The sequence below is a fragment of the Schistocerca gregaria genome, unplaced genomic scaffold (genome assembly GCF_023897955.1).
Source record: "Schistocerca gregaria isolate iqSchGreg1 unplaced genomic scaffold, iqSchGreg1.2 ptg000915l, whole genome shotgun sequence".
NCBI lineage: Eukaryota > Metazoa > Arthropoda > Insecta > Orthoptera > Acrididae > Schistocerca > Schistocerca gregaria.
In genome coordinates, this window is record NW_026062273.1 from 26,692 (window position 1) to 39,833 (window position 13,142).

At 53.0% G+C, this 13,142-nt stretch overlaps 1 protein-coding gene across 1 annotated transcript; it reads left to right on the forward strand.

The window, feature by feature from the left end:
* Positions 1-2,612: 2,612 nt before the first annotated feature.
* Positions 2,613-3,704, forward strand: LOC126325303 (uncharacterized). The gene has a single exon (XM_049995162.1). It carries the CDS (start codon positions 2,613-2,615, stop codon positions 3,702-3,704), a length of 1,092 nt encoding a protein of 363 aa, XP_049851119.1.
* The last annotated feature ends 9,438 nt before the right edge of the window (positions 3,705-13,142 follow it).

The window sequence follows — 13,142 nt, forward strand, 5'->3', positions numbered from 1 at the left end:
GCATTGCAGCCTTCGCAAGGAGTACAGCCTTCGCAAGGAGTGCAGCCTTCGCAAGGAGTGCAGCATTCGCAAGGCGTGGAGCCTTCACATGGAGTGAAGCCTTCACATGGAGTGTAGCCTTCGCAATGGAGTGCAACATTGGCATGGAGTGTAGCCTTCGCAATGAGTGCATCAGTCGCATGGGGTGCAGCCTTCACACCTACAGCAGCATTCGCAAGGGGTACAGCCTTCGTATGTAGTGCAGGCATACACATGTAGTGCAGCCTACACATGAAGTGCAGCCTTCACATGGAGTGCAGCCTTCACATGGAGTGCAGCCATTCACATGGATTGCAGCCTTCACATGGAGTGCAGCCTTCACATGGAGTGAAGCCTTCACATGGAGTGTAGCCTTCCCAATGGAGTGCAACATTGGCATGGAGTGTAGCCTTTGCAAGGAATGCATCAGTCGCATGGGGTGCAGCCTTCACACCTACAGCAGCATTCGCATCGAGTACAGCCCTCGTATGTAGTGCAGGCATTGACATGTAGTGCAGCCTACACATGAAGTGCAGCCTTCACATGGAGTGAAGCCTTCACATGGAGTGCAGCCATTCATATGGAATGCAGCCTTCACATGGAGTGCAGCCTTCATATGGAGTGCTGCCTTCGCATGGAGTGCTGCCTTCACATGGACTGCAGCCACAAGGTGTGTTGTCCTTAAAAGATGAGCTTTCCTTCACAAGGAGTGCAGCCTTTGCAAGGAGTGGAGCCTTTGCAAGGAGTGCAGCCTTTGCAAGGAGTGCAGCCTTCACATGCATTGCAGCCTTTGCAAGGAGTACAGCCTTTGGAAGGAGTACAGCATTCGCAAGGAGTGCAGCATTCGCAAGGAGGGGAGCGTTTGCAAGTAGTGCAGCCTTCACATGCATTGCAGCCTTTGCAAGGAGTACAGCCTTCGCAAGGAGTGCAGCATTCGCAAGGAGTGCAGCATTCGCAAGGAGTGCGGCCTTCACATGGAGTGCAGCCTTCACATGGGGTGCAGCCTTCACATGCAGTGTAGCCATTCATATGGAATGCCGCCTTCACATGGAGTGCAGCCTTCACATGGAGTGCAGCCACAAGGTGTGTTGTCCTCAAAAGATGAGCTTTCCTTCACAAGGAGTGCAGCCTTTGCAAGGAGTGGAGATTTTGCAAGGAATGCAGCCTTTGCAAGGAGTGCAGCCTTCACATGCATTGCAGCCTTTGCAAGGAGTACAGCCTTTGCAGGGAGTACAGCATTCGCAAGGAGTGCAGCATTTGCAAGGAATGGAGCGTTCGCAAGGATTGCAGCCTTCACATGCATTGCAGCCTTCGCAAGGAGTACAGGTTTCACAAGGAGTGCAGCATTCGCAAGGAGTGCAGCATTCGCAAGGAGTGCAGCATTCGCAAGGAGTGCGGCCTTCACATGGAGTGCAGCCTTCACATGGGGTGCAGCCATTCATATGGAATGCAGCCTTCACATGGAGTGCTGCCTTCGCATGGAGTGCTGCCTTCACATGGACTGCAGCCACAAGGTGTGTTGTCCTCAAAATATAAGCTTTCCTTCACAAGGAGTGCAGCCTTTGCAAGGAGTGCAGCCTTCGCAAGGAGTGCAGCCTTCGCAAGGAATGCAGCCTTCACATGCATTGCAGCCTTCGCAAGGAGTACAGTCTTTGCAAGGAGTGCAGCATTCGCAAGGAATGCAGCATTCGCATGGAGTAGAGCCTTCGCAAGGAGTGCAGCCTTTGCATGGAGTGCAGCCTTCGCAAAGAGTGCCGCCTTTGCATGGAGTGTGGCCCTTGCATGGATTTCAGCTTTCACATGGAGTGCAGCCGTCACATGGAGTGAAGCCTTCACATGGAGTGCAGCCATTCATATGGAATGCAGCCTTCACATGGAGTGCAGCCTTCACATGGAGTGCTGCCTTCGCATGGTGTGCTGCCTTCACATGGACTGCAGCCACAAGGTGTGTTGTCCTCAAAAGAAGAGCTTTCCTTCACAAGGAGTGTAGCCTTTGCAAGGAGTGGAGCCTTTGCAAGGAGTGCAGCCTTTGCAAGGAGTGCAGAATTCGCAAGGAACACAGCCTTCGCAAGGAATGCAGCCTTCACATGCATTGCAGACTTCGCAAGGAGTACAGCCTACGCAAGGAGTGCAGCATTCGCAAGGAGTGCAGTATTCGCAAGGAGTCGAGACTTCGCAAGGAGTGCAGCCTTCGCATGGAGTGAAGCCTTCGCAAAGAGTGCCGCCTTTGCATGGAGTGTGGCCTTTGCATGGATTGCAGCCTTCACATGGAGTGCAGCCTTCACATGGAATGAAGCCTTCACATGGAGTGTAGCCTTCCCAATGGAGTGCAACATTGACATGGGGTGTAGCCTTCGCAATGACTGCATCAGTCGCATGGGGTGCAGCCTTCACACCTACAGCAGCATTTGCATGGGGTACAGCCTTCGTATGTAGTGCAGGCATTCACATGGAGTGCAGCCTACACATGAAGTGCAGCCTTCACATGGAGTGCAGCCTTCACATGCAGTGTAGCCATTCATATGGAATGCCGCCTTCACATGGAGTGCAGCCTTCACATGGAGTGCAGCCACAAGGTGTGTTGTCCTCAAAAGATGAGCTTTCCTTCACAAGGAGTGCAGCCTTTGCAAGGAGTGGAGATTTTGCAAGGAATGCAGCCTTTGCAAGGAGTGCAGCCTTTGCAAGGAGTGCAGCCTTCGCAAGGAATGCAGCCTTCACATGCATTGCAGCCTTTGCAAGGAGTACAGCCATTGCAATCAGTGCAGCATTCGCAAGGAGTGCAGCATTCGCAAGCAGTGGAGCGTTCGCAAGGAGTGCAGCCTTTACATGCATTGCAGCCTTCGCAAGGAGTACAGCCTTCGCAAGGAGTGCAGCATTCGCAAGAAGTGCAGCATTCGCAAGGAGTGGAGCCTTCGCAAGGAGTGTGGCGTTCGCATGGAGTGCAGCCTTCGCATGGGGAGTGGCCTTTGCATGGAGTGCTGCCTTCGCATGGAGTGCTGCCTTCACATGGACTGCAGCCACAAGGTGTGTTGTCCTCAAAAGATGAGCTTTCCTTCACAAGGAGTGCAGCCTTTCCAAGGAGTGGAGCCTTTGCAAGGAATGCAGCCATTGCAAGGAGTGCAGCCTTTGCAAGGAGTGCAGCCTTCGCAAGGAATGCAGCCTTCACATGCATTGCAGCCTTTGCAAGGAGTACAGCCATTTCAATCAGTGCAGCATTCGCAAGGAGTGCAGCATTCGCAAGCAGTGGAGCCTTCGCAAGGAGTGCAGCCTTCACATGCATTGCAGCCTTTGCAAGGAGTACAGCCATTGCAATCAGTGCAGCATTTGCAAGGAGTGCAGCATTCGCAAGGAGTGTAGCCTTCGCAAGGAGTGCATCAGTCGCATGGGGTGAAGCCTTCACACCTACAGCAGCATTCGCATGGGGTACAGCCTTCGTATGTAGTGCAGGCATTCACACGGAGTGCAGCCTACACATGAAGTGCAGGCTTCACATGGAGTGCAGCCTTCACATGGAGTGCAGCCATTCATATGGAATGCAGCCTTCACATGCAGTGCAGCCTTCACATGGAGTGCTGCCTTCGCATGGAGTGCTGCCTTCACATGGAATGCAGCCACAAGGTGTGTTGTCCTCAAAAGATGAGCTTTCCTTCATAAGGAGTGTAGCCTTTGCAAGGACTGGAGCCTAAGCAAGGAGTGCAGCCTTTGCAAGGAGTGCGGCCTTTGCAAGGAGTGCAGCCTTTGCAAGGAATGCAGCCTTCACATGCATTGCAGCCTTTGCAAGGAGTACAGCTTTTGCAAGGAGTGCAGCATTCGTAAGGAGTGCAGCATTCGCAAGGAGTGGAGCCTTCGCAAGGACTGCAGCCCTCATATGCATTGCAGCCTTCGCAAGGAGTACAGCCTTAGCAAGGAGTGCAGCATCGCAAGGAGTGCAGCATTCGCAAGGAGTGGAGCCTTCGCAAGGAGTGCGGCCTTCACTTGGAGTGCAGCCTTCGCATGGAATGTGGCCTTTGCATGGATTTCAGCCTTCACATGGAGTGCAGCCTTCACATGTAGTGAAGCCTTCATATGGAGTGTAGCCTTCGCAATGGAGTGCAACATTGGCATGGAGTGTAGCCTTTGCAAGGAGTGCATCAGTCACATGGGGTGCAGCCTTCACACCTACAGCAGCATTTGCATGGGGTACAGCCTTCATATGTAGTGCAGGCATCCACATGGAGTGCAGCCTACACATGAAGTGCAGCCTTCACATGGAGTGCAGCCTTCACATGGAGTGCAGCCATTCATATGGAAAGCAGCCTTCACATGGAGTGCTGCCTTCGCTTGGAGTGCTGCCTTCACATGGACTGCAGCCACAAGGTGTGTTGTCCTCAAAATATGAGCTTTCCTTCACAAGGAGTGCAGCCTTTGCAAGGAGTGCAGCCTTTGCAAGGAGTGCAGCCTTCGCAAGGAGTGCAGCCTTCGCAAGGAATGCAGCCTTCACATGCATTGCAGCCTTCGCAAGGAGTACAGCCTTCGCAAGGAGTGCAGCATTCGCAAGGAATGCAGCATTCGCATGGAGTGGAGCCTTTGCAAGGAGTGCAGCCTTTGCATGGAGTGCAGCCTTCGCAAAGAGTGCCGCCTTTGCATGGAGTGTGGCCTTTGCATGGATTTCAACCTTCACATGGAGTGCAGCCTTCACATGGAGTGAAGCCTTCACATGGAGTGCAGCCATTCATATGGAATGCAGCCTTCACATGGAGTGCAGCCTTCACATGGAGTGCTGCCTTCGCATGGTGTGCTGCCTTTACAAGGACTGCAGCCACAAGGTGTGTTGTCCTCAAAAGAAGAGCTTTCCTTCACAAGGAGTGCAGCCTTTGCAAGGAGTGGAGCCTTTGCAAGGAGTGCAGCCTTTGCAAGGAGCGCAGCCTTTGCAAGGAGTGCAGCCTTTGCAAGGAGTGCAGCCTTCACAAGGAATGCAGCCTTCACATGCATTGCAGCCTTCACAAGGAGTACAGCCTTTGGAAGGAGTGCAGCATTCGCAAGGAGTGCAGCATTCGCAAGGAGTGGCGCCTTCGCAAGGAGTGCAGCCTTCACATGCATTGCAGCCTTCGCAAGGAGTACAGCCTTCGCAAGGAGTGCAGCATTCGCAAGGAGTGCAGCATTCGCAAGGAGTGGATCCTTCGCAAAGAGTGCAGCCTTCGCATGGATTGCAGCATTCTCAAAGAGTGCCGCCTTTGCATGGAGTGTGGCCTTTGCATGGATTTCAGCCTTCACATGGAGTGCAGCCTTCATATAGAGTGAAGCCTTCACATGGAGTGTAGCCTTCCCAATGGAGTGCAACATTGGCATGGAGTGTAGCCTTCGCAAGGAGTGCATCAGTCGCATGGGGTGCTGCCTTCACACCTACAGCAGCATTCACATGGGGTACAGCCTTCGTATGTAGTGCAATAAATTCACATGGAATGCAGCCTACACATGAAGTGCAGCCTTCACATGGAGTGCAGCCTTCACATGGAGTGCTGCCTTCGCATGGAGTGCTGCCTTCACATGGACTGCAGCCACAAGGTGTCTTGTCCTCAAAAGATGAGCTTTCCTTCACAAGGAGTGCAGCCTTTGCAAGGAGTGCAGCCTTTGCAAGGAGTGCAGCCTTCGCAAGGAATGCAGCCTTCACATGCATTGCAGCCTTTGCAAGGAGTACAGCCTTTGGAAGGAGTACAGCATTCGCAAGGAGTGCAGCATTCGCAAGGAGGGGAGCGTTTGCAAGTAGTGCAGCCTTCACATGCATTGCAGCCTTTGCAAGGAGTACAGCCTTCGCAAGGAGTGCAGCATTCGCAAGGAGTGCAGCATTCACAAGGAGTGGAGCCTTCGCAAGGAGTGCAGCCCTCACATGCATTGCAGCCTTCGCAAGGAGTACAGCCTTAGCAAGCAGTGCAGCATCGCAAGGAGTGCAGCATTCGCAAGGAGTGGACCCTTCGCAAGGAGTGCGGCCTTCACATGGAGTGCAAACTTCGCAAGGAATGTGGCCTTTGCATGGATTTCAGCCTTCACATGGAGTGCACCCTTCACATAGAATGAAGCCTTCACATGGAGTGTAGCCTTCCCAATGGAGTGCAACATTGGCATGGAGTGTAGCCTTCGCAAGGACTGCATCAGTCGCATGGGGTGCAGCCTTCACACCTACAGCAGCATTTGCATGGGGTACAGCCTTCGTATGTAGTGCAGGCATTCACTTGGAGTGCAGCCTACACATGAAGTGCATCCTTCACATGGAATGCAGCCTTCACCTGGAGTGCAGCCATTTATATGGAATGCAGCCTTCACATGGAGTGCTGCCTTCGCATGGAGTGCTGCCTTCACATGGACTGCAGCCACAAGGTGTGTTGATCTCAAAATATGAGCTTTCCTTCACAAGGAGTGCAGCCTTTGCAATTAGTGCAGCCTTTGCAAGGAGTGCAGCCTTCGCAAGGAGTGCAGCCTTCGCAAGGGATGCAGCCCTCACATGCATTGCAGCCTTCGCAAGGAGTGCAGCCTTCGCAAGGAGTGCAGCATTCGCAAGGAATGCAGCATTCGCATGGAGTGGAGCCTTCGCAAGGAGTACAGCCTTAGCATGGAGTGCAGCCTTCGCAAAGAGTGCCGCCTTTGCATGGAGTGTGGCCTTTGCATGGATTTCAGCCTTCACATGGAGTGCAGCCTTCACATGGAGTGAAGCCTTCACATGGAGTGCAGCTATTCATATGGAATGCAGCCTTCACATGGAGTGCAGCCTTCACATGGAGTGCTGCCTTCGCATGGAGTGCTGCCTTCACAAGGAATGCAGCCACAAGGTGTGTTGTCCTCAAAAGATGAGCTTTCCTTCACAAAGAGTGCAGCCTTTCCAAGGAGTGCAGCCTTTGCAAGGAGTGCAGCCTTCGCAAGGAATGCAGCCTTCACAAGGAATGCAGCCTTCACATGCATTGCAGCCTTCGCAAGGAGTACAGCCTTCGCAAGGAGTGCAGCATTCGCAAAGAGTGCAGCATTCGCATGGAGTGGAGCCTTCGCAAGGAGTGCAACCTTTGCATGGAGTGCAGCCTTCGCAAAGAGTGCCGCCTTTGCATGGAGTGTGGCCTTTGCATGGATTTCAGCCTTCACATGGAGTGCAGCCTTCACATGGAGTGATGCCTTCACATGGAGTGTAGCCTTCCCAATGGAGTGACACATTGGCATGGAGTGTAGCCTTTGCAAGGAGTGCATCAGTCACATGGGGTGCAGCCTTCACACCTACAGCAGCATTCGCATGGGGTACAGCCTTCATATCTAGTGCAGGCATTCACATGGAGTGCAGCCTACACATGAAGTGCAGCCTTTACATTGAGTGCAGCCTTCACATGGAGTGCAGCCATTCATATGGAATGCAGCCTTCACATGGAGTGCAGCCTTCACATGGAGTGCTGCCTTCGCATGGAGTGCTGCCTTCACATGGACTGCAGCCACAAGGTGTGTTGTCCTCAAAAGATGAGCTTTCCTTCACAAGGAGTGCAGCCTTTGCAAGGAGTGGGGCCTTTGCAAGGAGTGCAGCCTTTGCAAGTAGTGCAGCCTTTGCAAGGAGTGCAGCCTTTGCAAGGAATGCAGCCTTCACATGCATTGCAGACTTCGCAAGGAGTACAGCCTTCACAAGGAGTGCAGCATTCGCAAGGAGTGCAGCATTCGCAAGGAGTCGAGCTTTCGCAAGGTGTGCAGCCTTCGCAAGGAATGCAGCCTTCACATGCATTGCAGCCTTCGCATTGAGTGTAGCCTTCGCAAGGAGTGCAGCATTCGCAAGGAGTGGAGCCTTCGGATGGAGTGCTGCCTTCGCAAAGAGTGCCGCCTTCACATGGAGTGCAGCCTTTGCAAGGAGTGCAGCCTTCGCAAGGAATGCACCCTCGACATGCATTGCAGCCTTTGCAAGGAATACAGCCTTTGCAAGGAGTACAGCATTCGCAAAGAGTGCAGCATTTGAGAGGAGTGCAGCATTCGCAAGGAGTGGAGCCTTCGCATGGAGTGCAGCCTTCGCAAAGAGTGCCGCCTTTGCATGGAGTGTGGCCTTTGCATGGATTTCAGCCTTCACATGGAGTGCAGCCTTCACATGGAGTGAAGCCTTCACATGGAGAGTAGCCTTCCCAATGGAGTGCAACATTGGCATGGAGTGTAGCCTTCGCAAGGAGTGCATCAGTCGCATGGGGTGCAGCCTTCACACCTACAGCAGCATTGTCATGGGGTACAGCCTTCGTATGTAGTGCAGGCATTCACACGGAGTGCAGCCTACACATGAAGTGCAGCCTTCACATGGAGTGCAGCCTTCACATGGAGTGCAGCCATTCATATGGAATGCAGCCTTCACATGGAGTGCAGCCTTCACATGGAGTGCTGCCTTCGCATGGAGTGCTGCCTTCAAATGGACTGCCGCCACAAGGTGTTGTCCTCAAAAGATGAGCTTTCCTTCACAAGGAGTGCAGCCTTTGCAAGGAGTGGGGACTTTGCAAGGAGTGCAGCCTTTGCAAGGAAAGCAGCCTTTGCAAGGAGTGCAGCCTTTGCAAGGAATGCAGCCTTCACATGCATTACAGCCTTTGCAAAGAGTACAGCCTTTGCAAGGAGTGCAGCATTCGCAAGGAGTGCAGCATTCGCAAGGAGTGGAGCCTTCGCAAGGAGTGCAGCCTTCACATGCATTGCAGCGTTCGCAAGGAGTACAGCCTTAACAAGGAGTGCAGCATCGCAAGGAGTGCAGCATTCGCAAGGAGTGGAGCCTTTGCAAGGAGTGCAGCCTTCACATGGAGTGCAGCCTTCGCATGGAATGTGGCCTTTGCATGGATTTCAGCCTTCACATGGAGTGCAGCCTCCACATGGAGTGAAGCCTTCATATGGAGTGTAGCCTTCACAATGGCGTGCAACATTGACATGGAGTGTAGCCTTCGCAAGGAGTGCATCAGTCGCATGGCGTGCAGCCTTCACACCTGCAGAAGCATTTGCATGGGGTACAGCCTTCATATGTAGTGCAGGCATTCACATGGAGTGCAGCCTACACATGAAGTGCAGCCTTCACACGGAGTGCAGCCTTCACATGGAGTGCAGCCATTCATATGGAATGCAGCCTTCACATGGATTGCTGCCTTCGCATGGAGTGCTGCCTTCACATGGACTGCAGCCACAAGGTGTGTTGTCCTCAAAATATGAGCTTTCCTTCACAAGGAGTGCAGCCTTTGCAAGGAGTGCAGCCTTTGCAAGGAGTGCAGCCTTCGCAAAGAGTGCCGCCTTTGCATGGAGTGTGGCCTTTGCATGGATTTCAGCTTTCACATGGAGTGCAGCCTTCACATAGAGTGAAGCCTACACATGGAGTGCAGCCATTCATATGGAATGCAGCCTTCACATGGAGTGCAGCCTTCACATGGAGTGCTGCCTTCGCATGGAGTGCTGCCTTCACATGGACTGCAGCCACAAGGTGTGTTGTCCTCAAAAGATGAGCTTTCCTTCACAAGGAGTGCAGCCTTTGCAAGGAGTGGAGCCTTTGCAAGGAGTGCAGCCTTTGCAAGGAGCGCAGCCTTTGCAAGGAGTACAGCCTTTGCAAGGTGTGCAGCCTTCACAAGGAATGCAGCCTTCACATGCATTGCAGCCTTCACAAGGAGTACAGCCTTTGGAAGGAGTGCAGCATTCGCAAGGAGTGCAGCATTCGCAAGGAGTGGCGCCTTCGCAAGGAGTGCAGCCTTCACATGCATTGCAGCCTTCGCAAGGAGTACAGCCTTCGCAAGGAGTGCAGCATTCGCAAGGAGTGCAGCATTCGCAAGGAGTGGATCCTTCGCAAAGAGTGCAGCCTTTGCATGGATTGCAGCATTCTCAAAGAGTGCCGCCTTTGCATGGAGTGTGGCCTTTGCATGGATTTCAGCCTTCACATGGAGTGCAGCCTTCATATAGAGTGAAGCCTTCACATGGAGTGTAGCCTACCCAATGGAGTGCAACATTGGCATGGAGTGTAGCCTTCGCAAGGAGTGCATCAGTCGCATGGGGTGCTGCCTTCACACCTACAGCAGCATTCACATGGGGTACAGCCTTCGTATGTAGTGCAGGAAATTCACATGGAGTGCAGCCTACACATGAAGTGCAGCCTTCACATGGAGTGCAGCCTTCACATGGAGTGCAGCCATTCATATGGAATGCAGCTTTCACATGGAGTGCAGCCTTCACATGAAGTGTTGCCTCCGCATGGAGTGCTGACTTCACATGGACTGCAGCCACAAGATGTGTTGTCTTCAAAAGATGAGCATTCCATCACAAGGAATGCAGCCTTTGCAAGGAGTGGAGCCTTTGCAAGGAGCGCAGCCTTTGCAAGGAGTGGAGCCTTCACATGCATTGCAGCCTTCGCAAGGAGTACAACCTTCGCAAGGAGTACAGCATTCGCAAGGAGTGCAGCATTCGCAAGGAGTGGAGCCTTCGCAAGGAGTGCAGCCTTCACATGCATTGCAGCCTTCGCAAGGAGTACAACCTTCGCAAGGAGTGCAGCATTCGCAAGGAGTGCAACATTCGCAAGGAGTGGAGCCTTCGCAAGGAGTGCGGCCTTTTCATGGAGTGCAGCCTTCGCATGGAGTGCAGCCTTCACATGGAGTGAAGCCTTCACATGGAGTGTAGCCTTCCCAATGGAGTGCAACATTGGCATGGAGTGTAGCCTTCGCAAGGAGTGCATCAGTCGCATGGGGTGCTGCCTTCACACCTACAGCAGCATTTGCATCGGGTACAGCCCTCGTATGTAGTGCAGGCATTCACATATAGTGCAGCCTACACATGAAGTGCAGCCTTGACATGGAGTGCAGCCTTCACATGGAGTGCACCCATTCATATGGAATGCAGCCTTCACATGAAGTGCAGCCTTCACATGGAGTGCTGCCTTCGCATGGAGTGCTGCCTTCACATGGACTGCAGCCACAATGTGTCTTGTCCTCAAAAGATGAGCTTACCTTCTCAAGGAGTGCAGCCTTTGCAAGAAGTGGAGCCTTTGCAAGGAGTGCAGCCATTGCAAGTAGTGCAGCCTTTACAAGGAGTGCAGCCTTCGCAAAGAATGCAGCCTTCACATGCATTGCAGCCTTTGCAAGGAGTAGAGCCTTTGCAAGGGGTACAGCATTCGCAAGGAGTGCAGCATTCGCAAGGAGGGGAGCGTTCGCAAGTAGTGCAGCCCTCACATGCATTGCAGCCTTCGCAAGGAGTACAGCCTTCGCAAGGAGTGCAACATTCGCAAGTAGTGCAGCATTTGCAAGGAGTGCAGCATTCGCAAGGAGTGGAGCCTTTGCATGCAGTGCAGCCTTCGCAAAGAGTACCGCCTTAGCATGGAGTTGGCCTTTGCATGGTTTTCAGCCTTCACATGGAGTGCTGCCTTCACATGGACTGCAGCCACAAGGTGTGTTGTCTTCAAAAGATGAGCTTTCCTTCACAAGGAGTGCAGCCTTTGCAAGGAGTGGAGCCTTTGCAAGGAAAGCAGCCTTTGCAAGGAGTGCAGCGTTTGCAAGGAGTGCAGCCTTCGCAAGGAATGCAGCCTTCACATGCATTGCAGCCTTTGCAAGGAGTACAGCCTTTGCAAGGAGTGCAGCATTCGCAAGGAGTCCAGCATTCGCAAGGAGTGGAGCCTTTGCAAGGAGTGCAGGCTTCACATGCATTGCAGCCTTCGCAAGGAGTACAGCCTTCGCAAGGAGTGCAGCATTCGCAAGAAGTGCAGCATTCGCAATGAGTGGAGCCTTCGCAAGGAGTGCGGCGTTCGCATGGAGTGCAGCCTTCGCATGGAGTGTGGCCTTTGCATGGATTTCAGCCTTCACATGGAGTGCAGCCTTCACATGGAGTGAAGCCTTCACATGGAGTGTAGCCTTCGCAATGGAGTGCAACATTGGCATGGAGTGTAGCCTTCGCAAGGAGTGCATCATTCGCATGGGGTGCAGCCTTCACACCTACAGCAGCATTTGCATGGGGTACAGCCTTCGTATGTAGTGCAGGCATTCACACGGAGTGCAGCCTACATATGAAGTGCAGCCTTCACATGGAGTGCAGCCTTCACATGGAGTGCAGCCATTCAAATGGAATGCAGCCTTCACATGGAGTGCAGCCTTCACATGGAGTGCTGCCTTCGCATGGAGTGTTGCCTTCAAATGGACTGCAGCCACAATGTGTTGTCCTCAAAAGATGAGCTTTCCTTCACAAGGAGTGCAGCCTTTGCAAGGAGTGGAGCCCTTGCTAGGAGTGCAGCCTTTGCAAGGAGTGCAGCCTTTGCAAGGAATGCAGCCTTTGCAAGGAATGCAGCCTTCACATGCATTGCAGCCTTTGCAAGGAGTACATGCCTTTGCAAGGAGTGCAGCATTCGCAAGGAGTGCAGCATTCGCAAGGAGTGGAGCCTTCGCAAGGAGTGCAGCCTTCACATGCATTGCAGCCTTCGCAAGGGGTAGAGCCTTAGCAAGGAGTGCAGCATCGCAAGGAGTGCAGCATTCGCAAGGAGTGGAGCCTTCGCAAGGAGTGCGGCCTTCACATGGAGTGCAGCCTTCGCATGGAATGTGGCCTTTGCATGGATTTCAGCCTTCACATGGAGTGCAGCCTTCACATGGAGTGAAGCCTTCATATGGAGTGTGGCCTTCGCAATGGAGTGCAACATTGGCATGGAGTGTAGCCTTCGCAAGGAGTGCATCAGTAGCATGGGGTGCAGCCTTCACACCTACAGCAGCATTTGTATGGGGTACAGCCTTCATATGTAGTGCAGGCATTCACATGGAGTGCAGCCTACACATGAAGTGCTGCCTTCACATGGAGTGCAGCCATTCATATGGAATGCAGCCTTCACATGGTGTACTGCCTTCGCATGGAGTGCTGCCTTCACATGGACTGCAGCCACAAGGTTTGTTGTTCTCAAAATATGAGCCTTCCTTCACAAGGAGTGCAGCCTTTGCAAGGAGTGCAGCCTTTGCAAGGAGTGCAGCCTTCACAAGGAGTGCAGCCTTCGCAAGGAATGCAGCCTTCAAATGCATTGCAGCCTTCGCAAGGAGTACAGCCTTCGCAAGGAGTGCAGCATTCGCAAGGAATACAGCATTCGTATGGAGTGGAGCCTTCGCAATGAGTGCAGCCTTCACATGGAGTGCTGCCTTCGCATGGAGTGCTGCCTTCACATGGAG